This window comes from Pimephales promelas, chromosome 16, assembly GCF_988280905.1.
Source record: "Pimephales promelas chromosome 16, fPimPro1.hap1.1, whole genome shotgun sequence".
Lineage (NCBI taxonomy): Eukaryota > Metazoa > Chordata > Actinopteri > Cypriniformes > Leuciscidae > Pimephales > Pimephales promelas.
In genome coordinates, this window is record NC_142784.1 from 9,996,283 (window position 1) to 10,021,091 (window position 24,809).

Genomic DNA, 24,809 nt, shown 5'->3' on the forward strand with positions numbered 1-24,809 from the left:
GAAGGTACAAACGATCTTACAGATTAACGTTATTTATGAAAATAGCTTGGCAAGCTAGCTAGGCTAACGTTTGCTAACGAGGAAACTATAAAAAGATCTGTCCATTTGGCAACAATAAATAAATAAATGAATGAAATGAAATCAAATAAACAAATTCATGTTTTTCATTTGTGTCCATTATTTATCTCATTTTTACATTGCAACAGGCAAGGGTAAGGTAACATTACAGCTAGAAAGTATAGATAATATCGACCAATTAGTGTTTTTAAACCATGGAAAGAGGTCAATATAACAGCAGGAAAACAATTATGTCACATAACGTTACATTTAGCTCAGGAAAGCCATTTAATGACCATAGCATGTTAATTGAATAGAAAAAATAGCAAGAGAGGAGATTTTGCTGATCAATACATCACATATTTATTATATATTTTTTACTTATGTCATGAAATAATTGTTATTATACGCGAATGTCCGCGTCTTGTACTCGCCCAGGAAATCTGTGTAAACCGTACGGCTCCAGACAGGGGCAGTCGACCCGGGGTATTCAGTGTTTTCTCTTCAAAATTGAAATTTTACTGCCACCATTGAAACAATTTATAACGGAAACTGTTTACCCACAGTAATGGCGCCCGCTTACTTCCGGTAGTTTCGCCGGATTCGTCTATATTATAGTAGACTGTCAGTAGACTGTTAGGTTATGGTTAGGTGTTAGGGTTCGGGTTAGGAGAATACGTTTACTTGTAGTCGCCAAGTTACTTATAGTCAGTTGAATGTCTGTTGGGGGACCAACAAAATAAAGTGTTAGCAGATATTAAGCAGACAATCTACTAATCCTCTAATGACAGTTAGTTGACATGTAGTTGAAAAGTTACTTATAGTTAGTAAAATGTCTACAGTGGACTATCGAAATAAAGTGTTACCAACTCTTTATATTCGATCATCATGAGAACAAATCTCAGAGAACGATTGACTAGGTACCGATGTTTTATTAGACCAAAGGTTCATTTGCGCTGGAGTTCGGAAATAATAATTCTAATCGTAAACAAAGCCATGTTGAATCCCGCAGTAATGTTTTTCATTGATGTTATGGCAGTCCACTCTGCTTATTGTTTTTTCGAGAATGTTACACTCCTGTTTGACATTGTGCACAAAGTTTCTTGTCAATAAAACATCAGAAATATTGCTGACTTGTGCGCGTCTTAAAGGGTTAGTTCACCCAAAAATGAAAATGAAGTCATTAATTACTCACCCCCATGCTGTTCCAACCCCGTAAGACCTTCGTTCATCTTCGGAACACAAATAAAGATATTTTTGATTGAATCTGAGAGCTGGATCAGTCCTACATAGACTGCCTAAGGGACTGGCTCTTGACGGCCCATAAAGTCATTAAAGAAAAGGTTTAAATATTCCATGTGCCTACAGCGGCTCAATTATAAGTTTATCAAGCGACGAGACTACTTTTTGAGCGAAAAAAACATAAATAACGACTTTATTCGACTATTCCATTACTTCCTTATGGGCGCATGCGCGAGAACTGAGACGAGGACGTTCTCCTTCGTCTACTTCTTGTTACCGGCTGCTCACCGCTCAGGAGTATTACCGCCCCCTACCGTATAAGATGATGTGCTGATATAGCTGGAAGCTCAAAACTTTCTGTTTACAAGCAGAGGAAGATGCGCGCTGTACATACGCTTTTCAATTTGCGTATTTTCCGCACTATAAGGTGCACTTAAAAGGCTTTAATCTTCTCAAAAAACGACAGTGTTCCTTATAATCCGGAGCACCTTATATATGGATCATCATTTTATACGGTAGGGGGCGGTAAAACTCCTAAGCGGTGAGCAGCCGGTAACAAGAAGTAGACGAATGAGAACGTCCTCGTTTCATGTCAATAAAACATCAGAAATATTGCTGACTTGTGCGCGTCTTAAGCGCCCTCTTTAGGCCTCCGTTCGTCCTAATGCCTGTTGGGTGTCAGTGCCTTTGCCTATATTTGGCTAAAATGGAAACGTCTTTAGACAAATCAAATAGATTTTACAATTGATTCAATGAACACTTATGTGTCAAATCGATCAGGGTTTTTTTTTGACAAAAATGGCAGCCCTACTGTCCAATCACAGTGAAGGAGGCGTGGGCCAAATACTACACCGAACAACCGCCACATCCTGCTGAGACAACGAATAATCATTAAAAATAAGCAGACACTTTAAATTCGTATTGACATTTAAAGGGATAGTTCACCCAAAAATGAAATTTCTGTCAGTAATTACTCGCCCTCAAGTTGTTCCAACCCCCGAAGACTTTCATTCATCTTCCCCCTTTGCCCCTTTTTCTTTGTACATATGGGGCTAGATAGAAAGTTATGCGCAAATTAATGAACAGACGCAGCCGGATCTGTTCCATAATGAGCAACACACTCTACCAAGAGCAGCGCTAATGTCTGGTTTGAGACATAACGCCTTTTCAGTGTTATTTAGTAAATCCTGACAGTCGTTTTTACTCCAAAAGAGTGTTTGCTTTTACACAAGCTGTTAGTAAATCTGGCCCATAGTCTCTTTATACTTCTAGTCTGTCTGTTGGTCAAACACAGATGGTCATCTGCCCTTCAAGTGCTATATTGAGCAAAATAAGTGCCGTGTTTACCATGTGACGCACAATACCACTCCTTAGCTTAATAAAAAGGCTGAAGTTTAGAAGTTATCTACACAGGACCTTTAAACTGTAGATGTAAATGAACCACTCAGCTGTGTTATCTCTACCCTAGCATTAGCATATAGTGTTTGCATTATAGCAGGATGTGGAGTTCATCAAACTTGCTGTAATCCTTGTGTGTTTTTGTGATCTCCCTTAGCATCTATCTTAGCATGGCGCATGTTCTGTTTGTGCTGTGTCTGTTCGTGTTTATGTTGGCCAAGCTTTTTCTGGGGGACTGCAGATGTAAATTAGCCTAAGGCTAACTCTGGTGTAATGCATCAAATGTTTACATTTATGTTATTAATTGCACATGGTCCCTTTTAAATAAAAATCAATCCAATCCAATCCTAACCTGATCTAGACCCACAGCTCTATATTGTGGTGTTGTTGTGGCTTTAGGTGGCGAAACGCTTAACATGTTTCTAAATCAGTAAAGTGAAAGTAAAATGTTTTCTGACACGCGTTAATTCTCTGGAATTCACCAGGTCCTCTTTCTCTAAAGTTGGCTTTGACTTTGGTGGAATGATCAGCTGAAGAAAACCCGTTGTTTGCGTACTCTCACTCACTCCGTCTCTTGTTCTGTCAGTCTTCAGACTCTGAGGAAGTGTTGGCTCCCGGGCGACGGGCGTCCCTCTCAGACCTCAGATCAGTGGATGATATTGAGGCGTTGAGTGTCCGGCAGTTGAAGGAGATTCTGGCTAGGAACTTTGTGGACTACAAGGGGTGCTGTGAGAAATGGGAACTGATGGAGAGAGTCACGCGTCTCTACCACGACCAGAAGGACCTGCAGAACATGGGTAAAGAGTCTGATGTGATTGGACGCGCTGTAGGATGAGGGCTCCGGATTATTATTATTTTTTTGTGTGTGTGCTATTTTTTAATCTAAGTGGTGTTTTAGTTTGTATCCTGACCTCATTTTCTAAAGTAAATGTAAAAGTTGAATGTATGTTTTCTGTTGATTATATTAACGCGGGCTGTGTTTTATTTTTACAGTGTCTACCGCCATAGAAGGCACAGGTGGGTTTATTTCTTATGTCTTCATAAGTTAGGAATAGTTCTAGAAAAATGTTCATTTAACTTTTTAAGAGTTTTATGTCCATTTTATTGTGAAACTATGAATAATTAAATCAGTCAACAGTTCACATAATTTATATGCTTGCAGGTGGATTTCACAAATATGCATTTGACGGTTTAAATCAGTGAATTTTATTTCGGTTCAAGTTTAAGAAAAGGAAAAATCGTATTAATCGAGTTTAAAGGAGTAGTTCACTTTTGAAAAAACTTTTGCTGATAATTTAGTCACCCTCATGTCATCCAAGATGTCCATGTCATTCTTTCTTCAGTCGAAAAGAAATTAAGGTTTTTGATGAAAACATTTCAGGATTTTTCTCCATATAATGGACTTCAATGGGGTCCAAACGGTTCAAGGTCCAAATGAGAGTTTCAGTTCAGCTTCAAAGGGCTTTAAACGACACCAGACGATGAATAAGGGTCTTATCTAGGACCCTTCGAGTCATGACTCGAAAAAAGATTCGTTCGTTTTGATTATCGAGTTCGAACAGGATAGACACGAATGCGCATCACAGAACAGAGCAAGGCGAGCATTTGTGCTTGTAAAACTTAAACTTTTTTATTTATTTTTTAAATGACTGATCGTTTTGCTTGACAAGACCCTTATTCATCGTCTGGTGTCGTTTAAAGCCATTTGAAGCTGCACTGAAACTCTCATTTGGACCTTGAACCGTTTGGTTGCCAATGAAGTCCATTATATGGGAAAAATCCTGGAATGTTTTCATCAAAAACCTTAATTTCTTTTCGACTGAAGAAAGAATGACATGGACATCTTGGATGACATGGGGGTGAGTAAATTATCAGCATTTTTTTTTTTTTTTAAAGTGAACTACTCTTTTAAAATGCATGTGCCAAATTCCTAAAAAACAATGTTTCCTTTTTCTTTTCTTTTTTTTTTAACACAGACTCCGGATCTGGGACGGCGGTGGAGGACTCCCTGTGTAAGATCTGTATGGACTCGCCCATCGACTGCGTCCTGTTGGAGTGCGGGCACATGGTCACATGCACAAAGTGCGGCAAACGCATGAGCGAATGTCCCATCTGCCGACAGTATGTGGTGCGGGCGGTGCACGTGTTCAGATCCTGAGTGACATTTCCATTCACGCGGTCCTTCCCTCGAAAAACAGATACTGAATAAAACCGCCAGGTGGCCTTTAATTCTTGAACATTTATCTTGCGGCACTTTAAACGATACGCAATAACGCAATAACTGTACTGGGTTCAGTTTCTTAAAAGTGTGCCTTCTGGATGTTTTGAATAGAAAGCTATATTTTTATTGGTCATGTGATCCTGTCACATGTGCAGGTGACTCAAAATCAATGCCATTTCTGCTTCCGCCCCATTAATAAACACTGAGAGGATCATGTGGAAAGTGCTTCGAATGTCACTGCCCTGCTGCTTTTGAATAATCTCCTCTTTAAGAACCCCCATATATTCAATCTCAGGTTCGATCCATCATCGACGTCCAAGCTGACACGGTACAAACGGGAATTAGACTCGTCACACACGTCCTGTCGGTTCATCTCAGAGATTGACACGAGCGAGTCACGTTTGATCAAACCGGTTCTCGTTCTGACTTTGCCTCGCTGAATCTATCAAACTGAACCCGATCAAAATCATAAGGAAATTAACCGTTGCGTTTTAATGCAGAAAAATCTTAATGGCCTTCATTTTCTTTATTAAAAAAAAGAAAAAAGTAGCACACTGACTCAATAGTAGACCAATAGAGCTGTAACCCATTCGGTCCTGGTCCGGTGTGCGATACTTTTGTCCTCCCCGGATGTTATTTTTGGTCATGCACCTGCTCTAAGTATGTGTCGGCTCTCGTTGTTGTGTGGTTGATGAAACCTCTCTGGTGTGCCAGTCAAACTGCTGTTGACCTGATGGGCAGATTCATCATTCGGGACCGTTTGGGTCGTTTGGAGGTGTTGTTTGAGGTAGATCTCCTGCAGGAATTGGATTAGCAGCACTTTAGCCGTCAGTAGAGGACGTATCAGATGAACATGCATCAACGCTCCTGCTGGTGTTGCCTCGCAGGTCACAGGACAAGTAAAGGCCTGCTAACACACTCCATTCCCTCAAGCTCTTCACATTCAGTTAGCATCGACTCGCGCTATTCTTAGTAAGCCGTGTGGAAACAACAACGTAAAGGAATGTAGAATCCACTCGGGAATTATCCCACTTATTCACTCATGTCATTCATTTTTCTGTTTTTACGTACTGTTAGTCTCCTCAAAGCAACACGAAGGACCATACTTCTCTTTTGGAGTTCACAAATTTGTATTTTTCATACTTTAAATTCCATAAAGGGTGGCGTTAGACGCCTCCCACCAGATCGGACATCTTCATCAAACGGTTTTCCTACATGTTGTCTCAATCCCATGAGAAGTTTTAATGTGGTGGATTGTTGGGTGTGTTGTGACCAGTCACAATGGACGTTTCGATATATATGACTGCAAAGTAATATAATATATGACGTATTATTCAGTCATATGGATTTTAGCAGTAGAAGTATGATGTGTTGTTCTTTTGTGGAGCTCGGCAGTATAAATCACCATCGACTTTAACTGTAATTGAACACTTTTGGTGTTCAAGCTGAAAATAATACAGGGTTGGAACGTCATTAGGGTTAATAAATAATATTAATTTTACATTTTTGGAGAACTATACTCTTTTAATTAGAAAGGCACAACTGAGTTTTTTTTCTGGCTTGCCAACTGTTAAATGTTTTATTGCCACGGTTGCCTTAAAGGGTTAGTTCACCCAAAAATGAAAATGAAGTCATTAATTACTCACCCCCATGCTGTACCAACCCCGTAAGACCTTCGTTCGTCTTCGGAACACAAATGAAGATATTTTTGATTAAATTTGAGAGCTGTATAACTACCACATTGGCTCCTAAGGGACTGCCTCTTGACGGCCCAGAAAGTCAATGAAGAAAATGTTTAAATATCCCAAGTGACTACCGTGGCTCAACTATATGTTTATCAAGCGACGCGAATACTTTTTGTGCGAAAAAACAAACAAAAATAACGAGTTTATTCGACTATTTCTTTTTTTCCTTGTAGGCCAGAACGAGACTTCCTTAGATTTCCACGACGCATGCGCGAGATTTGCGATCTGAAGTAGTGTAAGCTGGTGTGAGCAGATCGCAATTCTCGCGCATGCGTCGTGGAAATCTAAGGAAGTCTCGTTCTGGCCTACAAGAAAGAAAAGAAATAGTCGAATAAACTCGTTATTTTTGTTTGTTTTTTCGCACAAAAAGTATTCGCGTCGCTTGATAAACATATAGTTGAACCACGGTAGTCACTTGGGATATTTAAACATTTTCTTCATTGACTTTTTGGGCCGTCAAGAGGCAGTCCCTTAGAAGCCAATGTGGTAGTTATACAGCTCTCAAATTTAATCAAAAATATCTTCATTTTTGTTCCGAAGACGAACGAAGGTCTTACGGGGTTGTTACAGCATGGGGGTGAGTAATTAATGACTTAATTTTCATTTTTGGGTGAACTAACCCTTTAAGGTTTTCTTTCGACGGGAATCACTGAGAAAATAATAATAAATAAATAAATAAATAAAAGCATCTGCATTCAAATCTCAAGACGAGCTAATACAAAAATGAACCCAAAGTTGTTCGAAGCGACTTTGGGTGACTTAAAACTTGATTTCCTACCACTGTGAAGTAATGAGACAATAATCATTTTGAGGACCAGGTTTGGATCAGTGTTGTCATTAGTTACTGTAAAAAGAGGCAACACTTTCGTTCTCATTACAAACGTCTATTAATGGTAATGGTGCGAAGCAGACGACTTAATTTCTTAATATGAACTGATAAGATATATTTTAAAAACGCAGGCTACTAAGCCACCAAAGTAGATTTTGTGTGTTTGTTCGTTGAAGAATTTTGTATTAAAATATATTTCCAACACGTTTTGTCTGCTTGTTTTGTATTTTCAAGTACAGTGTGGTTAATTGGTCAAAGAGGCACGAGGCGAGCGGAACTAGTTGTACCGGTTTTCCCGCTCACGCCGCCAGCTCGTGCTGCTTATCTGAGGTAAACTCATCATCAGGTGTGCAGACAGAGGACACCTATGCTCTCGCGAGGGCGGGGTGATGTTATTGAGTTACAGGTTATTGTTAGCGCTTTCTTCAGACTGCTGCTCGTCCTGAGGGTACGAACGAAACGAAGCAAACGAGTTGCGTTATAAAGCTAATCAACATTTCACACAGACAAAGATATTTGACGACAGGGGTTACACATAGACGACGAGATAGGCTATATTTGTCGGAAGTGTGTGTGGGGTTACAAGAAGTTACAACAGGACGGGCTGATAGTATTTCACAAGCATCTTGTCAGTTTTGGCTGGGGTTTTGCCTCTAATTATCAATATTATGATCTCTATTTTTAGAAATTGCTGCATTTAAAAAATAATAATAATTGCAATATTACGCTCTTCATATTAAACAAGGCATTTTGAGAAGCCACATCTGAGATCTATGGCGGTTATTTGTTATAAACCATCACAAATGCTCGTTTTACTCTGCACAAGTTTTATTTTTAAAACTTTTATTTTAAAATACAGTGTTATGGCACCAGGCCAGACTTTACAAGCTTCATCGCACACAGTGACCCCTTGTGGATAAAAGGGAACTGTGTTTCGAGAGGACATAATTAATAATTATAAATTAAATTGGCTTAACAAAAATGAGCACTCATTTGATCCCATTTCTCTTTTTAATATCCAGTAGCATAATCCTACATTGAAATGTCCCTTTTCTCTTTTTGTGTTTCAGAGAATAATATACAGGTTTGTAATAATACGAGATTGTAAATGGACAGTTTGGGATGAATCTCTTTAAGAATTATGATTAGGTGCTCAGAAATATATATATAATATAAATAGATATATTTATTATAACAATACTACTCCTGTTTTTTTTTTTTTTTTTTGGTATGGGAACGATTAATTAAATGTGTGAAATTAAATGCATAATCAACACCCTTTAGACTTAAAACAAGAATGGACACATTTTAAACGAGCCAGAGGAAGAGATTGCTTTCATTGTGCAAAGCTTGCGATGCAATAACAAAACAAAAAAGACAGACAGGCATGGCAAAGAGTTTGTCAAAGAGATAGATAGGCTACTTTTGGGTATTTGAAGTATATTAGCATAATAACTTTAAAATATTTGTGCTTATGTTTTCTGAAAATATATTTTTCAGAAAAATATATTGTGAAAAAAAGTGTATTTATTTGCACTTTATTCAAATATTTGAGGTATATTTTAACTGTGTGCTGGAAATGATACGGAGGCGTATTGCATTCACTTGAAGAAAAAAAATCTGCTCTGTTTTTCTGAATTAATGAGTTAATTTTTCATGACAAATTTTTTTTGCTCTGTTTTTCTGAATTAACGAGTTAATTTTTCATGAGAAATTTTTTTTTGCTCTGTTTTTCTGAATTAACGAGTTAATTTTTCATGAGAAATTTTTTTTCTCTGTTTTTCTGAATTAATGAGTTAATTTTTCATGAGAAAAAAAGTTTTTGCTCTGTTTTTCTGAATTAATGAGTTAATTTTTCATGAGAATTTTTTTTCTGTTTTTCTGAATTAATGAGTTAATTTTTCATGAGAAAAAAAGTTTTTCTCTGTTTTTCTGAATTAATGAGTTAATTTTTCATGGAATTTTTTTTTTTTGCTCTGTTTTCTGAATTAACGAGTTAATTCAGAAAAAACAGAGAAAAAAATATTTTCTCATGAAAAATTAACTTATTAATTCAGAAAAACAGAGAAAAACATTTTTTTCTCATGAAAAATTAACTCATTAATTCAGAAAAACAGGGTCGATTTTTTTTCTTCAAGTGAATGCAATACGCCTCCGTAAAATGATCACTGAAACAATGCATTTGAAGTATACTTTCAAAATACATTATCGTATAGGCCTACACTAGTATTTTGTACACAGTAGCTAAGTTTCATTTGTCTAATAATGTAGACTATACAGTTGTTATTGAGTGTATGCAATTAGTATTTGAAAAAGACGAAGGTATTAATCAGCATAGCCTACTTTTTATTCAAATAGGCCTATATATAAATAGCCTACACTTATAGGTGCACTTATTGTTTCGAAGACACTCTGAATTTGTAATGTGCTTGTAACACAAATAATCATTAACACAGTATTACATTATTAGTATTATTATAACACAGTAACACACACAATTATCAATTGAAATATATTGACAATTCTGGCTGCAAGTATACTTAGTATACTTTTTTTTCTCCATGGTATGGCCATACAATTGTCATTGTACACTGTAAAATGATCAACACTAATAATAATAATAATAATACACTATTTCTGGCAAATGTAGAAGCCGTTTCACAATAAAAGTGCAGACGCAAATCCATGGCTGTACAGTAGAGGGCGCCGTTCAAACCATCAGTCCTCAGGACGCAGGGGAAAAAGCTCAACACTCCTACTTCAGCTCATGAAACAAATGAAACCATAGACATCATGTCAATGAATCAAACAAATGTGAAAAAGTCATTTTTGCTTAGTATGGTTGATCTGGATCAACGAAGGTCAGCAGCAAAGTCATTGGCTAATAAAGTAAGATAACATAGCCTACAATATGGCCCTGCTTTTTTTCTTTGCACGATTGTGTTTATGGGGTGCGATATAACATGTATTCATGGTTTTTCTTTTTTTAAAAGTCTTATTTTTCATAAATTTCACCTTTATTGTCAGCTGTCCTCTGAACGAGCGGTTCACTTCCTGATTCTATGAAACCACTCCCTCAGAAACAGGATTCAACAAGATATCTTCACCTGGCTAGACCCAATGTTTCGATCTTTTTTGATATTTATGCAAATTAGCACATACATAATTAGATTATGCACCGTTTGCCCATGTTAACAAACAATTTAAAAAAATGGTTTGTCTTGATGTGAGTAATTTTCATGATGCTATCTAAAGGTTCACATTTTTACCCTATTCACGTGAGAAAGAGAATGAATAAGGGTATGACAGGCTTTATTTGGGTCTTTTTCTAAACTTTCCTCTGATGGGATTCTTCTGGGCTTTTTTCCTTCTTACAATAGGACATATTGAGGAGACAACATCAGTTGAGTTTGCTGTTGTTGCAATTTGCCCAATCTTTTTTCATAAAATTACTGGACCATTAGGCCTTAGTTCAATAGGGCATTTAAGTAGGTTTTTATAAATGTGCCTTTGAAAAAAAAAAAAACTGGTCTGTTTGTTCAGGGGTCCCCGAATCCTCTAGCTACGGCCCTGTGAGTGTTGCAGTTGCCCAAGAGAGACATTCTGGAAGTGTGTAAGTGTGCTTTCATCCTCTTACTTTCTCTGTCAGATCATCATAACAAACCCATTACAGCATTTTAAAGGAGTAGTTCACTTTAAAAAAAAAAGCAGCACTATTTGAAAAAACCTTCCGTTTTTGATGAAAACATTCCGGGATTTTCTCCATATAATGGACTTCAATGGGAACCAAACGGTTCAAGGTCCAAATGATGGTTTCCGTTCAGCTTCAAAGGGCTTTAAACGACACCAGACGATGAATAAGGGTCTTATCTAGGATCCTTCGAGTCATGACTCGAAAAAAGATTTGTTCATTTTGATGAACGAGTTTGAACAGAAGAGTCACGAACGCGCATCACAGAACAGAGCAAGGCGAGCATTTGTGCTTATAAAACTTAAAGTTTGTTATTTATTTAGTAAATGAGCGATCGTTTCGCTAGATAAGACCCTTATTCATCGTCTGGTGTCGTTTAAAGCCCTTTGAAGCTGCACTGAAACTCTCATTTGGACCTTGAACCGTTTGGTTCCCAATGAAGTACATTATATGGAGAAAATCCTGAAATGTTTTCATCAAAAACCTTAATTTCTTTTCAACTGAAGAAAGAAAGACGTGGACATCTTGGATGACATGGGGGTGCGTAAATTATCAGCAAAGGTTTTGCTTAAAAGTGAACTACTCCTTTAAGGGCCCTGCGATCTACTATAATATGATGAAATATTTCTGGAGTAAAGCACGGCGCAAAAGTCGTTAGATGATAAACAAAAATATTTGCTTATTTGACATTTGGTGGATCTCATGTGAGTGACAGGTTGCTCCGCCCTCATGCCCGTAAACGCATCATCAGAGAAGAGATGCAAGAGGGAGGCAAAGCTATTTTGATATACGTATAATTACAAGGAGAAACATAAAAATAATGATGTGCACGGATAAATAAATAAAAATTGAGCGGTCAGTTTTGATTTCATGGTGACCAAGTTTCTGCAACATATGGTATGACCCACACATCGTCGTTTTAACAGGCTACTTTGCAGATGTGGCACAGAAGCTGCATCTGAAGTTAAGTTGGGATAGTCATTCACAGGTGGGTTTGTTTATATGTGCATATATGTCAGTATGTTGCTGTTGATTAGGACTGGTAATGTAGTACAACCCTTGTTTCTTCACTGTTGTACAGATGTGTTTTTGGCTCATCTCACTTCCTCTGTTTATCGCTGCTGGGTAACAGTAGCATGAACTGTAAAGTTATTGCACCTGCACAATAACGTTATTTAAGAGTTGGTTTGGTTCAGACTCAAAGGTTGCTTTTCAGAACTTACATAAAAATACCATACTTAATCACACAGGTTGTGTTTAGGGCACTTCAAGGCCAGCTTTATGGTCAGTTTGTGGTGTTTTGTGTCCTTTTTGAAGTTTGATGCTTCAGTGACCATTCACCAAACCTTTAAAATGTTTTCTTTTGTGTTTCACAGCGGATGAAGTCATGTAAATAAATAAAACGTGTGCAGTGACCAGTATTCCGGAGGGAAATCTATTACATTTTATACTGTAGTTAATGATGCTCTTTTTACGAGTTCATTCATTCATTCATTGCTTTGCCATGTATGACTGCATGTTTCAGTTTTATTAATAGAACAATAATTGCCAATTTCATTGACTCTAAAGTAGGTTTACATGTAAACATGTGCCATTCGTCACAGTTCTGCTCTGATGGATGTCTATAGCAAGCCGTCTTAGCAATTAATACCGCTAGCTCTACTAGTCGTAATTTAGTTAAAACATACTTTTCCATACGTAGCGATTATTAGCTCAAATAAAAGGATTATAATTTTAATAACTGGTCATGAATATGTCCAGGTATCGCATACATAGATTAAAATTACCCGTAAAGGGAATAAGTTACCAACGTCTGTATGGGCACATTCACTAAATTGAATCCACAATCGACATGAGTCGTGTTTGTGTGTAGAAATGAGCGCTGGTTTGTGGCCATTTTTATTACACTCATAACACCATCGGCCGAGGCCGGGACACCAGAAAAAACATTCTTTTTGCAGGCTGATCTCATGAAGTAGCGTGTGTATGACACGCCAATTCGTATTTCCATTTTTGGCGTGCTATCAAGACGCATAATCGCCTTTCAGCGTGTTTATGAACGCCGTTGGCTTAACGTTATTACTGTATATATAAATATATGACTTACCTCAACCCCGTCCCTAAACCTACCCGTCACTGGGGTTAATGGCATTAATGAGTCTTCCCCTAACATCCTAGGAAAAAAAAAAGATCGCTCCCCAGATGTAGATCTACATTTTGCTTCGTTTCGCTCGTACATTTGACGGCGTGTACTGACACGCGGAATCAGTCGGACGTTAATGGCGTAGACATACACGCATACACGCGGATACACGCGGATAGCTCAAAATGCGTAGAGAGAACACGCCACTTGACTCGAAAGTGGCGTGTATGTTTACGCAAAGGTCATGATGTCATGTTGCTTTTTGTGACATCGAGCAGACGGCTGTTTAGTGTGACCTACTGCGGAGCTACACTAGTTTCGGGAGGAAGTGCTTTAGAGCCTGTGACGTCTTTTGAACCTCGACGAATCTTTACGCGAAATCTTTGACGGAAGATCCGAAGAGGCCGGTCGAGGAGATGGGCGCAGAACGCTCCACATCCGGCATCTTCGACAGCCTCAGCCATAGATATCTCTCAGCAACGGTGAGAGAAGCCATAGTCCGCCCAATGGCCTGTGCAGCAGATTGCGCGGCGTGAAGAGCCAGGTCTGTAGCGCTCTGTAAATCCGGCACTTGGTAGCTTCTGGGCCTTCCTCGTCAATTTTTTCGGAGAAGGTCGGCCTGGAGTATCTGCAGTATGGCCATCGAGTGAAGAGCCGAGTGCAAGGCTGAAGTGGTGCGGCAAGCCTTAGATGTTAAAGCAGAGGGCTGATGGCTTCTTCCACGAGGGGAAGCGAGAGGTAACCTTTGTCTTTCGCACCGTCCACTACGTAAAATGCTGCAGAGACAGAGGAACGCACTTGGGCTGAGACGGGAGCATTCCAGGGTTTCGCAACTTCTTCGTGAAGCTCAGGAAGAAAAGGCGCGGCCTGGAAGGCAGTGGGGCACGGTACCTTTGAAGGAAGCACTCATCCAGTCGGTTGCGCGGGCGCCTCCCACTCAAGGCCGAAGCTCGCCAAAGCTTGCATCGAGTTCCGACTCGATGTTGGCTCGTTTCCCTGACGTTTCGCGGACAGTGGGGAGGAGGTCCACAGAAGCTCACCCAGTCCTCACTGTCCGACGCCAGTAAAGAGCAGCTGGCCTCCTCCGCAGATCCAGCAGACTCGTCGTTGGGGGTGCAGACTCGGAGAAGTATGCCAGGCGCGTCCTCAGAGTCGCCATCGGCAATAGCTCGCAGTGAGGGCAGCCGCCGTCAGCGAGCGCGAGTGCTGCATGATCCTCTCCCAGGCAGGAAACGCAGATGAGATGACGGTCCCGTCGCTGAGTGGGGCTCGGCACAAGCCACAGGAGGATGGCATCTTTAAAAAGACACAACTCTTTTAGAAATAGTACGAGTCGCGGTGGCGAACACACACTTAGCAGAGTAGTAAAAGGATATAGACGGCTGAAGAACAGCGACTGAAGGCGGCGGGATGAAGGCCAGCAACTTCAGGGGAAATGGCTCGTCCTGCAAAAGGCTTTTTCGACAGCGCGACTTCTCACTCTGGATCCAGCAATACCTGAGCTTCGCTGAAGAGATGAAAAATCAGCTATATCAGCCCATCGGCCTATATAGGGCTAGGCACTGCCCGCTTCGGCGGGAGTGTGACGTAATGGGCATGAAGCGCCCCCATTGGACCGTCACCAGAGGGCCTCTCTCGATAGGTTGCTGCAGTTGCCGCAGGACAGCCAATAGACACGCTAATTGACAAGCCGCCTTGCCTATGTCTTCATGCTGCCGCAATGCGTTTTACATTAATTCAAAATTAAGGATAATATTTGGCTTCAATATCTCAACATGACATCATGACTTTCAAGTGGCGTGTTATCTCTACGCATTTTGAGTTATCCGCGTGTATGCGTGTATTTCTACGCCATTAACGTCCGACTGATTCCGCGTGTCTGTACACGCCGTCAAATGTCCGCGCGAAACGAAGCAAAATGTAGATCTACATCTGGGGAGTGATCTTTTTTTTTCCTAGGATGGTAGGGGAAGACTCATAAATGCCATTAACCCCAGTGACGGGTAGGTTTAGGGACAGGGTTGAGGTAAGTCATATATTTATATATACAGTAATAACGTTAAGCCAACGGCGTTCATAAACACGCTGAAAAGCGATTATGCATCTTGATAGCACGCCAAAAATGGAAATACGAATTGGCGTGTCATACACACGACACTTCATGAGATCACTCTGAATATCTTGTGTAAAAAAAAGAGGTTTTTCCCCTAGCGTAAGATATTACGCAGTACAAGAGAACCTCACGTAAGTGAACCACAAGTTCTGTCTTTACATGCATTGCAATGTCACGCTGGGAAAGTGTCCTGCAGCTTGTGCTTGTCAAGACAATGTATTCCAATCCAGTGCAGGATATTACAACATCTGCACAGTTTGCATCGCTGACAGATCTAAAGAATTTGAAGTTAAACTGGCCAGTCACATAAAGAGAGTGTGAGGGAACGGCTACGTGTCAGCAAGCTCAGCATTGCTGCATCAATTGTTCCACACCCTGCGAAGACCAGCGTTTGGCGTCACGATCGTCTTCACAGGAAATCCTCTCCACAATGAATTATGGGTTGACCTGTTAGAGAGATTAAGTGCTGCTGTACTAGCTGGTCCCGTGAGGTTTTGCCTTATCTTTCCCTGTTTACGTCCAGCTTTTCTTAGTCACAAATAAACCTCACCGATGTGCCCCTGCAATTCATCTGTATGAATTGCACAAAATCAACTGTGAAAATGAGTGAATTACCAAGTGTTTTTTGGTACTTCAGTGGGACTGATATTGTATTGATAGTCTGCTGACAGTCTGATGGTGGTGGTTGCTGTTACAGCTTGTGCAGATGTGCTGCTTGAGCAGGTGCTGAGGGCTTGGCTTGGCATCTTTCCTTATCACATACCAATCTGCAAACTTTTATAGTTCTTGCTTATTCAAATTAGCAACTGCCACTTTAATTTCAAACTTGATATAAGGTTTTATAGTTCTATGCATGTTTTATAATATATACAGAATATATATATATATATATATATATATATATATATATATATTTACCTGTATATATGTGTGTGTATATATATATATATATATATATATATATATATATATATATATATATGGCCTAAAACAAACTTTTTGGCACACCTGCCAATGGCTGGCCATGGAAAATTACATATTTTGTGCCAGCCATGAAGCATAGATTAATACTTATTAAAGTTACAAAAATTGTTCAGTCAAGAGCAATGAGTGAATATTCTTTGTTCTTTGTTGTTTGATTAACATTAAACACACAGAAAGCAGCAGAGGCATACAGTATTAGGCTGCTGTCACTTTAAGAGCTTCAAAGATCCAATATACTGATACACATGCATTTTCAACGGTTTACGACTTCTTAAAGTCCCCCTGTGGGGGAAAAAAAAAATCAAGCTTTTAATGTTGTTTGTATGTCTATATCCCTATTTAGCTGGGACTAGTTTAACATGGAGAGGTGGGGTTAATTATTTCCAGAGCTTCTCTGTGATTTCCTGTCCGAATCTCTGTAATCTTTAGGACAATGTAAGTAAAGATTACGCCGACTTTTACCTTCAGCAAAAAGGTCCTGAAAATGATCTCAAGTAATAGTAATCCCATGCGAATAGACCCGCTGTAAAAAATGTCTGTAAATATTTCATCATTTTGTCTTTAAAAGTAGTTTTCCGCAGTTTTTCAAGTATGGAGGCACTTCAAGAAGAATTTAGTGTTTTCCAGATACCATTCAGATCAGGAAGAAGATCGAAAGCACTTGTTAGAGGCACGAAACATGTTTTAGCTTTAGGTAAGTGCCTATTACCAACACAATCCAATCTGAAGTGAATTAATACATCATTCGACCGGATATAACTGTTTTATATATATATAAATATAGGTTACATGTATCAAGAAGCAATGTAATATACGCACATGATGACAGGAAATCGAGTTTCCTCTCCCAGTTCTGCTAGTTTTACTGAGATATCTTATCTCGTGCGAATTGGCCGTTATTACGTCCTGTTGTAAAATTGCATTACTCCATCTACCCATGTGAAGTTATTGGTGTTTTTAATCTGATTTAAGACAAATTTGCTAATTTATATGTCAACGCCATTGCTGACAGTCTCAAAAATGCTGTTTGAAATCACTGGTGTATCAATGTGTGATCATCGAGTGGATCTCTGAGCTGGTGTGAGTGAGTGGAGGCGGAGCAAATTTGCATATTCACAGAACCACGTATACTAAATGAGGCGAGGGTGTTACATTCAAGCTATTTTAAGGTGTGGTTTTTTTTAACTGGAAAGAACTTTTGCATATGTAATTTGGTGATCAAAGATGAGTTTTAAGGGATACAATTATTGACTACAGGGAGACTTTAAGACATAACTTCAAGGATACTTGCCAAAGATGAGCATTTTGACATTTTTGCTTGAAATGGCCAGAAATGGCTATGGCTAGTAGCCATATCACCCTGTAGCCCAAGACTGGTTGCCCACTGAAGCTAAGCAGGGCTGAGCCTTAGTACCTGGATGGGAGACTCCTGAGAAAACCAGGTTGCTGCTGGAAGAAGTGTTAGGGTGGCCAGCAGGGGGCGCTGCTCAATCTGGGGTCTGTGTGGGTCCAAACGTCCCATTATAGACACAGGGACACTACTGTCAAAGAGCACCGTCCATCGGATGAGACGTAAAACCGAGGACCCGACTCTTTGTGGTCATTAGCAATCCCATGGCACTTCTTGTAAAAGAGTAGGGGTGTAATCCCGGTGCCCTTGCCAATCATGGCCTTCCTAAAAATCCCCATCCACTGAATTGGTTCTATCGCTCTCTCTCCTCTCCACCAGTAACTGGTGTGTGGTGAGCGCACTGGGGCTGCTGTACTGTGTCTGCTGTCGCGTCATCCAAATGGATGCTACACACTGGTGATGGTTGAGGAGAGATCCCTGATATGATTGGTCTGGGATGTTGATTTCTGGGTGCTCGAGTAACGAATTGAGTAGGCATAAACTTGTTTGTTTAAGTTCATGTTCTCACAATTTTACATTATAACCCAGCGGGCAATTGATGTCAAATAGACATCAAATTGACGTCAAACATAGTCAACAAAGAATTGGTCAAAAATGCAAATCAAATCGATGTCAAAACTTGATATTGAATTTGATTTGCATTTTTGACCAATTCTTTGCCGACTATGTTTGACGTCAACTTGATGTCTATTTGACATCAATTGCCCACAATTTCAGTATGGGTTTAAACCTCATATTTTCTCTTGCAGTGCTTTGTGTTTGTAACTTGCCTTGAGAAATATCATAAAAGGTGTCAAATAGCACTGGTCTCCCTTAGATTTTACAGTAGTGTGTGACCTATATAACTATAAAAGCACATAATTCATGTTAATTTGATCTACTAAGACTGTCAAGCAACAAAACTCTTTTAGAAACGTTTTAGGGATATCAAGCTGTTGCTGCAACGCCTTCCTTCCAAGTCTCAGTTTGTTATGGACCATTGATGTAACAAGTAAGTGCAATAATGTGCAATATATGACATTTTGATGTCTTTGGTTTAGGAACAAAACTTTCCACAGGAAATCGCCCTTCGCTTGTATCAATAATAATTGAGCAACGTTCAAAAAGGTTGTTGCGTTTTGCACGATTTTGCAGCCAAACCGGGGAATGGCCTCACTGTTTTTTTCTTTCTTTTTATTACAGCATCTCTATTGTTTTTAACGAAGCATACATATTCAATATTTAAATGCCATATACGTCATCATCAACATGTAACTACCAGATGGCGCACCACGCCAAAATAGCGCAGTACCGCACAACCTCCCATTGTTTCTCTTTTGTCTGTATACACTAATTAAAATCACCATAAAGCCTTTTAAATTACTTTATTCATCTGATTACCCCCGCATAGCATGCAGCCTTTATGTGGAGCGCCACGCCTGCTTTACATGTCGCTCAGGATAGCCAATCGTCTTCCATTGGGCGTGTGACATCACGGACAGGTGTGACCAATCAGAGGCGCCGTCTGACTGCCACCGCCAAGCTTGTGTGCGGACTTCATCACTCTCAGGAAGTGCAAGAGCAGTCACTGGTTGCGCTTTCACTCTCATACACTAACAAGTTGTTTTGTTTTCCACTTTTGACAGACCATTTACACACGAAATCCAAGGTAAGGCGCGACTTGGCGCATTTTGGCTAAATTGAGAATATGTGGATGTACACATTGAATTTTGAGAGTGTCATGATGTGGAATGTGGATAAATGTTTCATATTTTGACAGCAGCGTTGGTTATTTATCTGTTCAGCCACAGGCGATCCTAAAACGAGTTTATAAATCACTTTCAGAAGCAGGTTTGAGTCTTTTAACAATTAACAAACCTTACAGCGTCTATTTGTTTTATTAGCTTGCAGCTAGCTGTATTTATTCATGTGAACAAGTGCAATTTCTTCAAATTAACAGTGCCGTCCAGCGTCGATGACGTCTCACGGTAATGTCTCACTAGACCTATTTTTATCCTCTTGAATTGACCGTAAATTCTCCTGAGGCTGTTTATATTCACTTCTAAAGTGCAGAGAATGAGAAGTGAACGCTAGAAGTGCGTGAGAGTCGAGCTGTCACAGGGAGCGGCTCGTACAGTAACGTTAAGTCACACCGTCGGTTTGTTCTGCAGCTTTTGCACATTTCCGCTGGTTCTGGCGAGGTCGTCGTCGCGTTTCGGTGAGAAATTCCCCATATCTCGACTCATTTATTGTCTGACATCTTCTCATATTAAAGTTATAGTAATAGACAGGTAGTTTATTCTCGGGTTGACTCATAAAACTTTGGCCTCGAGGCGAAAATGTCACATTAAACTCATGAGCAGAATTTACCTCAGCTCGCGCGCACACAGTGTTGCATGTTCCTGTCAGTTTTACGAGTTTAACGCGTTTATGTATGAAACATTCATAAAGAACAAGAGTGTTGTCAGAATGCTGTAAATAACCAGCTGGAACACACAGCTGTACTTTTACTATGGTAGCTACAGTCATGGTGTGTGGATACTGTGAGAGCCTTTGATGGACACCATTGTACTGAGTGATTTATGTACAATTACAATTTTACAATGGTCAATATACTATATTGTTACAATTGTACCATGTCCTAAAATCATTGTTTTTGATATGGCATACAAAATACAATGCTATTGCCATGAGGGTATGTCCAAAACATAGTACGTAGGCTTGTATTTATTTTCCAATATTACAATATTTGAGGAATATTTGCCATTATGTTTCTCTTGAAGTATTATTTATTTTTGTGTGCGGGTTCTGTCCCCGCTGAGTGTCTATTTTTGCTGTGCTTTGCACGGTTTTGTGGATTGGAGAACCACCTGCGCCTTGTTATTAAGGTTTGTTCACTCACTTGTGAAGTAAACATTCAAGAAAAAAAAAAGAAAGAGAGAGAGAGAGAAATATAAAGAGCTTTAAAGTCAGCATGAAATGGAAGTTGTGATTTGTCTTTTCTTCTCTATTGGGATTCCTATCCAAGTAAAACTCGAACAAGAACAAATGTAGGGCGGGACTTGATTTTGTCAACCAGGAATTGGTTGGATGGTTGTGGTTTTCTATTGGTGGATCTCATGTAAGTGACAGGTTGCTCCGCCCGTAAACGCATCATCAGAGAAGAGATGTTGTTGCAGGTTATTTTGATTAAAGATTATGAGGCATATGAATTAAAAAAAAAATAACGATGTTCACAGATTATTTAGAATAAATATTCTACGATATTCCAGAAACGTTCCAAGAATTGTGAATTTAGATGTATTTGAGAGTGAGGTTAGTGTGGTAATTGGAAAAGAAAGCTGTGGAGTGTGAGGTCATGGGGTTTTTGTTGGCTTAGTGTCCTGAGATTGCAGGCCAGGCTGTGTCAGATTTGAGGCAGACATCTGTTGGTCCCGCACAAACGGTCTGGATATTTAATCCTTCCAGTGGAGAGGAGGAGGAGGGAAATGAGACCCCCGGCCCAGAGCTCACAGCTTTTGTGACAGGTGTCCCCCCTGCTATTCAGCACCTCAAGCAACTTTTCCCATGTGTGTGGTTGGTTGCGCTTGCGTATTTTGGTGGCTCTTTTGAGGCTTTACTTTGAGAAAAAGCTCGGCGTCAGCTAGTTTAACAGCCACGCTTATTGAATGTAAAGTTCAGATGTATTGATCTGTTGACCTAACACTGCATTGTTGTGACGCAGCTGTCACGTGAGAGTCTTTGTGTGTTTGTATTTGCACATGCACAAAAGAGAGCGAAAGGACTGAGAAAACACACACACACACACCACGGATCCTTTTTGGCGCCATTTCCCAGCTGTCTTGCTCAGTGTCACTGTAACATGCCCCACGGGACGTGCTCGCGTACAGTTAGCGCTCTGCCGCCTGAGAGTGTGAACAGAGCGTGTGTGTGTGTGTGTGTGTGTTTGTGCGTCTTGCTGTGTATGTTAGCCTAGTCCTCTGGGAGACTAAACTTAACCCTCTCCATTCATGTCGCAACACTGCACTTTCCATTCTAGGAAGCGGGAGATCTAGCATCAGGTTTCTGTATGTGTTTATAACAGCAAGTTATTTACACTATGGATTTAGCGACTTTACGTTTCCCTCATCTAGCACACCGGATTCAACATTCATCATTAGAGACTGCAAGCAGAAATGGGCTGAATCTGAAATCGTCCCCTAAACCCTCATTCACTGTTCCCTAGTCTACGTTAGTGCACTAATACTGTTCACTTTGAAGGAGCGAATGAAAACGAGCGAGACAGCTGTTGAGCGTACATCGTTTGTACACTCGTTATTGCAGTGCATTGTGGGATTGAATGAGTGCACTCGATAATGTCCGCTATGGTTTCGGACACCACTACAAATGGCCGCTCCCTCAAATAATGATTGAAATAACGCCCTATAGGTGGTTTGCAGTCACGTGATTGTGTTGACGCGCGGAACGGAGATGGAGGGCAAGGAGTGAAGAGCGCAATGGACGAGATGGAGGAAAATCCGTACTGTACTACTTTAGACGCTATTACAAGAGAAATATATAAATAGAAAATCGAAACATATGTTTGACGTGATCCTTACGTTACTAAGAGGACCGATTTTCAACTGAATTGAGAGATTTGCCTGCCATCGAGGCTGTAGATATCAGCAACTAACTCGTCTTACAGACATACTTTGACTTTACAAAGTTCGGAAACTGGTACGTTACACGAACAGCCACATAAGTGTATTTAAACACCTGAATAATGTAATTATAAGCCACATAAATAATGTATTAACTCACATTTGACGAAGTGATCACTGCACACACACACACAGGCATTTTCCCATTAGGTTGCTCCCGACGGCAGACGTACGTTTGCAAGGCATTTTTCCCGGTGTTTTTCTGTCAATTTCTTGTATTTTCCCCCCTTATGAACAACAACTTTTGGCACACGATAAAAACTCCTCGTGTTTTGATCGATTTGAGCAACCATAAACGATGCAAATGATAGGCATTTTGAGTGTGTTATAGTGCTTCCTAATGTAGAAAATCACTTCCTGCCCTCCATCTCCGTTTCGCGCCATGGCAACGCAGTGGCGTGACGTCACGTGAAAACAAGCTATTGGGATGATTTCGGATTCAGCCATGGTCTTGTTTTGGAGATACGAGGGTACGTGGCTCTACCATTAGGTCACGTGTGCCTTGATAACTAGGGATGCACCGATATGAACATTTTGGCCGATACCGATAATTCTTTATATTTAAAAGCCGATAACCGATATATCGGCCGATAAATCTAAATCCAATTTTTTTTAATCAATTTTGAGAGCCTGATTGCAAAAACAAAAGTCTCACAATTAAAATCCATTTCCCAATCACACAATTATAATGTTCTCATTATATTTTCCTGTAGCCGATATGACGGCACATTTTGCACTATATTTTCCTTTTTGATTCCAGTCATATTTCATTGCAAGCAGTTAAGATTAATCATGTTGAACAGTGCGCATCTTAAGTGTCTCAAATGTTGAAGGAAATAATTCATTATTTATCAGCTTTAATATATCAGCCAAATTTTATTATCGGGCCGATAATGATAACATAAAAATGAACAAATATCGGCCGATACTGATATGATGGCCGATATATCGTGCATCACTATTGATAAACCAATCACATCACAGCCTTGACATCCCAGTCAGTCACTGTTGGTGGATTCCATTGAATTGAATGAGAAGTGTGGTACACTGAATCATAGTAATTATCCATGACATTGTCTCTTATAAAACAGCGTTTTTCTTCTGTGTAAACTCTAAACATAGATCAATCCAAAACTAATGTTTAAGTGCAAACACGTTGAAGATTAGCCGATGTGCTGTCAATTCATTAGTGGTAAGCTGAGGTTTATTCAGCGTAGTGAAGCCTCTCCTCCATTGACATCTAGAACTAAAACGGCCTCCTTTGGTTGCCATCCCTGCATACTACAGCGTTAGCAGGTATCACACTCTTTGGGTGCATTTAGGGTTTGCCTTCAAGTGGCTTTGCTGCAAGATTTGAATTGGGTGTGTCGAGGAGGGTCGACCAAGACAGGTTTGAGAAACACATCAGCTTCATGTGTAGTTTGAGTAGTCGCTCAGAGCAAGATGTAAGATATGTATAATAAGATATGATATCCTCATATAAGCTGAGATATCAAAGCTGTTTGTTTTAAAAAAAACCTGATAAATAAATAAATTAATCACAATTAATTTTAGGATTCCAGAAGTTTCAAGAGCTGTATGTTCATTGATGAAAACAATAGGTATTGAGAGGGGAAAATGTTTTTAGCATTTTATTTGAGATTATAGTTGGGTTGTATTAATTGTCATTTATTAATTAAGGGTTAGGGTTACTGATTATACACCGTATCAGATTGTCAGTTCCCATCAACATGTTGTGTAGAGCTAGAGCATCAAAGGACAAGGAGGACACGCATATAAAACACCTTAAAAATCTGTAAGACTGAGACATATTCTTCACTACCGTATATTCTCGTTCTTGAAGCATTAGCCTTGTGTGAGAAACAGACTGAAACTTAAGTTGCTGTTCAAAAAATGGCTTCAGCGGTCTTTGTTGTTTTTGACTTTGTTGTGTGGAAAAGAGCAGTATGAACAACATGCTGGTGTATTTTATCCAGGAGAAGGAAATGTGGATGTAAATGGGAAAATTGTCATTTATTTGATGCTACGTTTTTAATTACGCAAGCAGTCGATATGTTTCTGGCACAATGCTACAAGTTAAAGGGTCAGTTCACGTAAAAACTGAGGTTCAGCCTAGCATGTCAAGCAAGTACGGTTGAGCTCTTTATATGTTTGCTGATCAATATATGATTAAAAGCCTAAATTAAATCTATCCATCATGTCTCTTAGATTAAAGACTAAGATTAAACGCCTCGATTCAGAAGGATTTATTTCACGACCTCTTTATGAATGTTTGAAGCTTCAGAGTTTTTTAGGT

General features: G+C 39.6%; 2 protein-coding genes across 9 annotated transcripts in view; both read left to right on the forward strand.

Moving 5' to 3' along the window:
• Positions 1 to 4,877, forward strand: part of rffl (ring finger and FYVE-like domain containing E3 ubiquitin protein ligase) — a 28,638-nt gene extending 23,761 nt beyond the window's left edge. For all 7 annotated transcript variants that reach the window (XM_039660072.2, XM_089120970.1, XM_089120969.1 and 4 more), the window contains 3 exons: positions 3,284 to 3,494; positions 3,691 to 3,714; positions 4,674 to 4,877. In XM_039660072.2, coding sequence (XP_039516006.2) covers positions 3,284 to 3,494; positions 3,691 to 3,714; positions 4,674 to 4,855 — 417 coding nt within the window. In that variant the 3' untranslated portion in view covers positions 4,856 to 4,877. The remainder of the gene's footprint in view (positions 1 to 3,283; positions 3,495 to 3,690; positions 3,715 to 4,673) is intronic.
• A 14,464-nt stretch (positions 4,878 to 19,341) lies between these two features.
• Positions 19,342 to 24,809, forward strand: part of tfdp2 (transcription factor Dp-2) — a 70,189-nt gene continuing 64,721 nt past the window's right edge. Inside the window, exon 1 of one of the 2 annotated variants that reach the window (XM_039660146.2) lies at positions 19,342 to 19,482. The gene's annotated coding sequence lies outside the window, so the exon portion shown is untranslated. Of the gene's footprint in view, positions 19,483 to 20,011; positions 20,032 to 24,809 lie in introns of those variants that run through there. The other variant, XM_089120972.1, reaches the window with a different exon arrangement.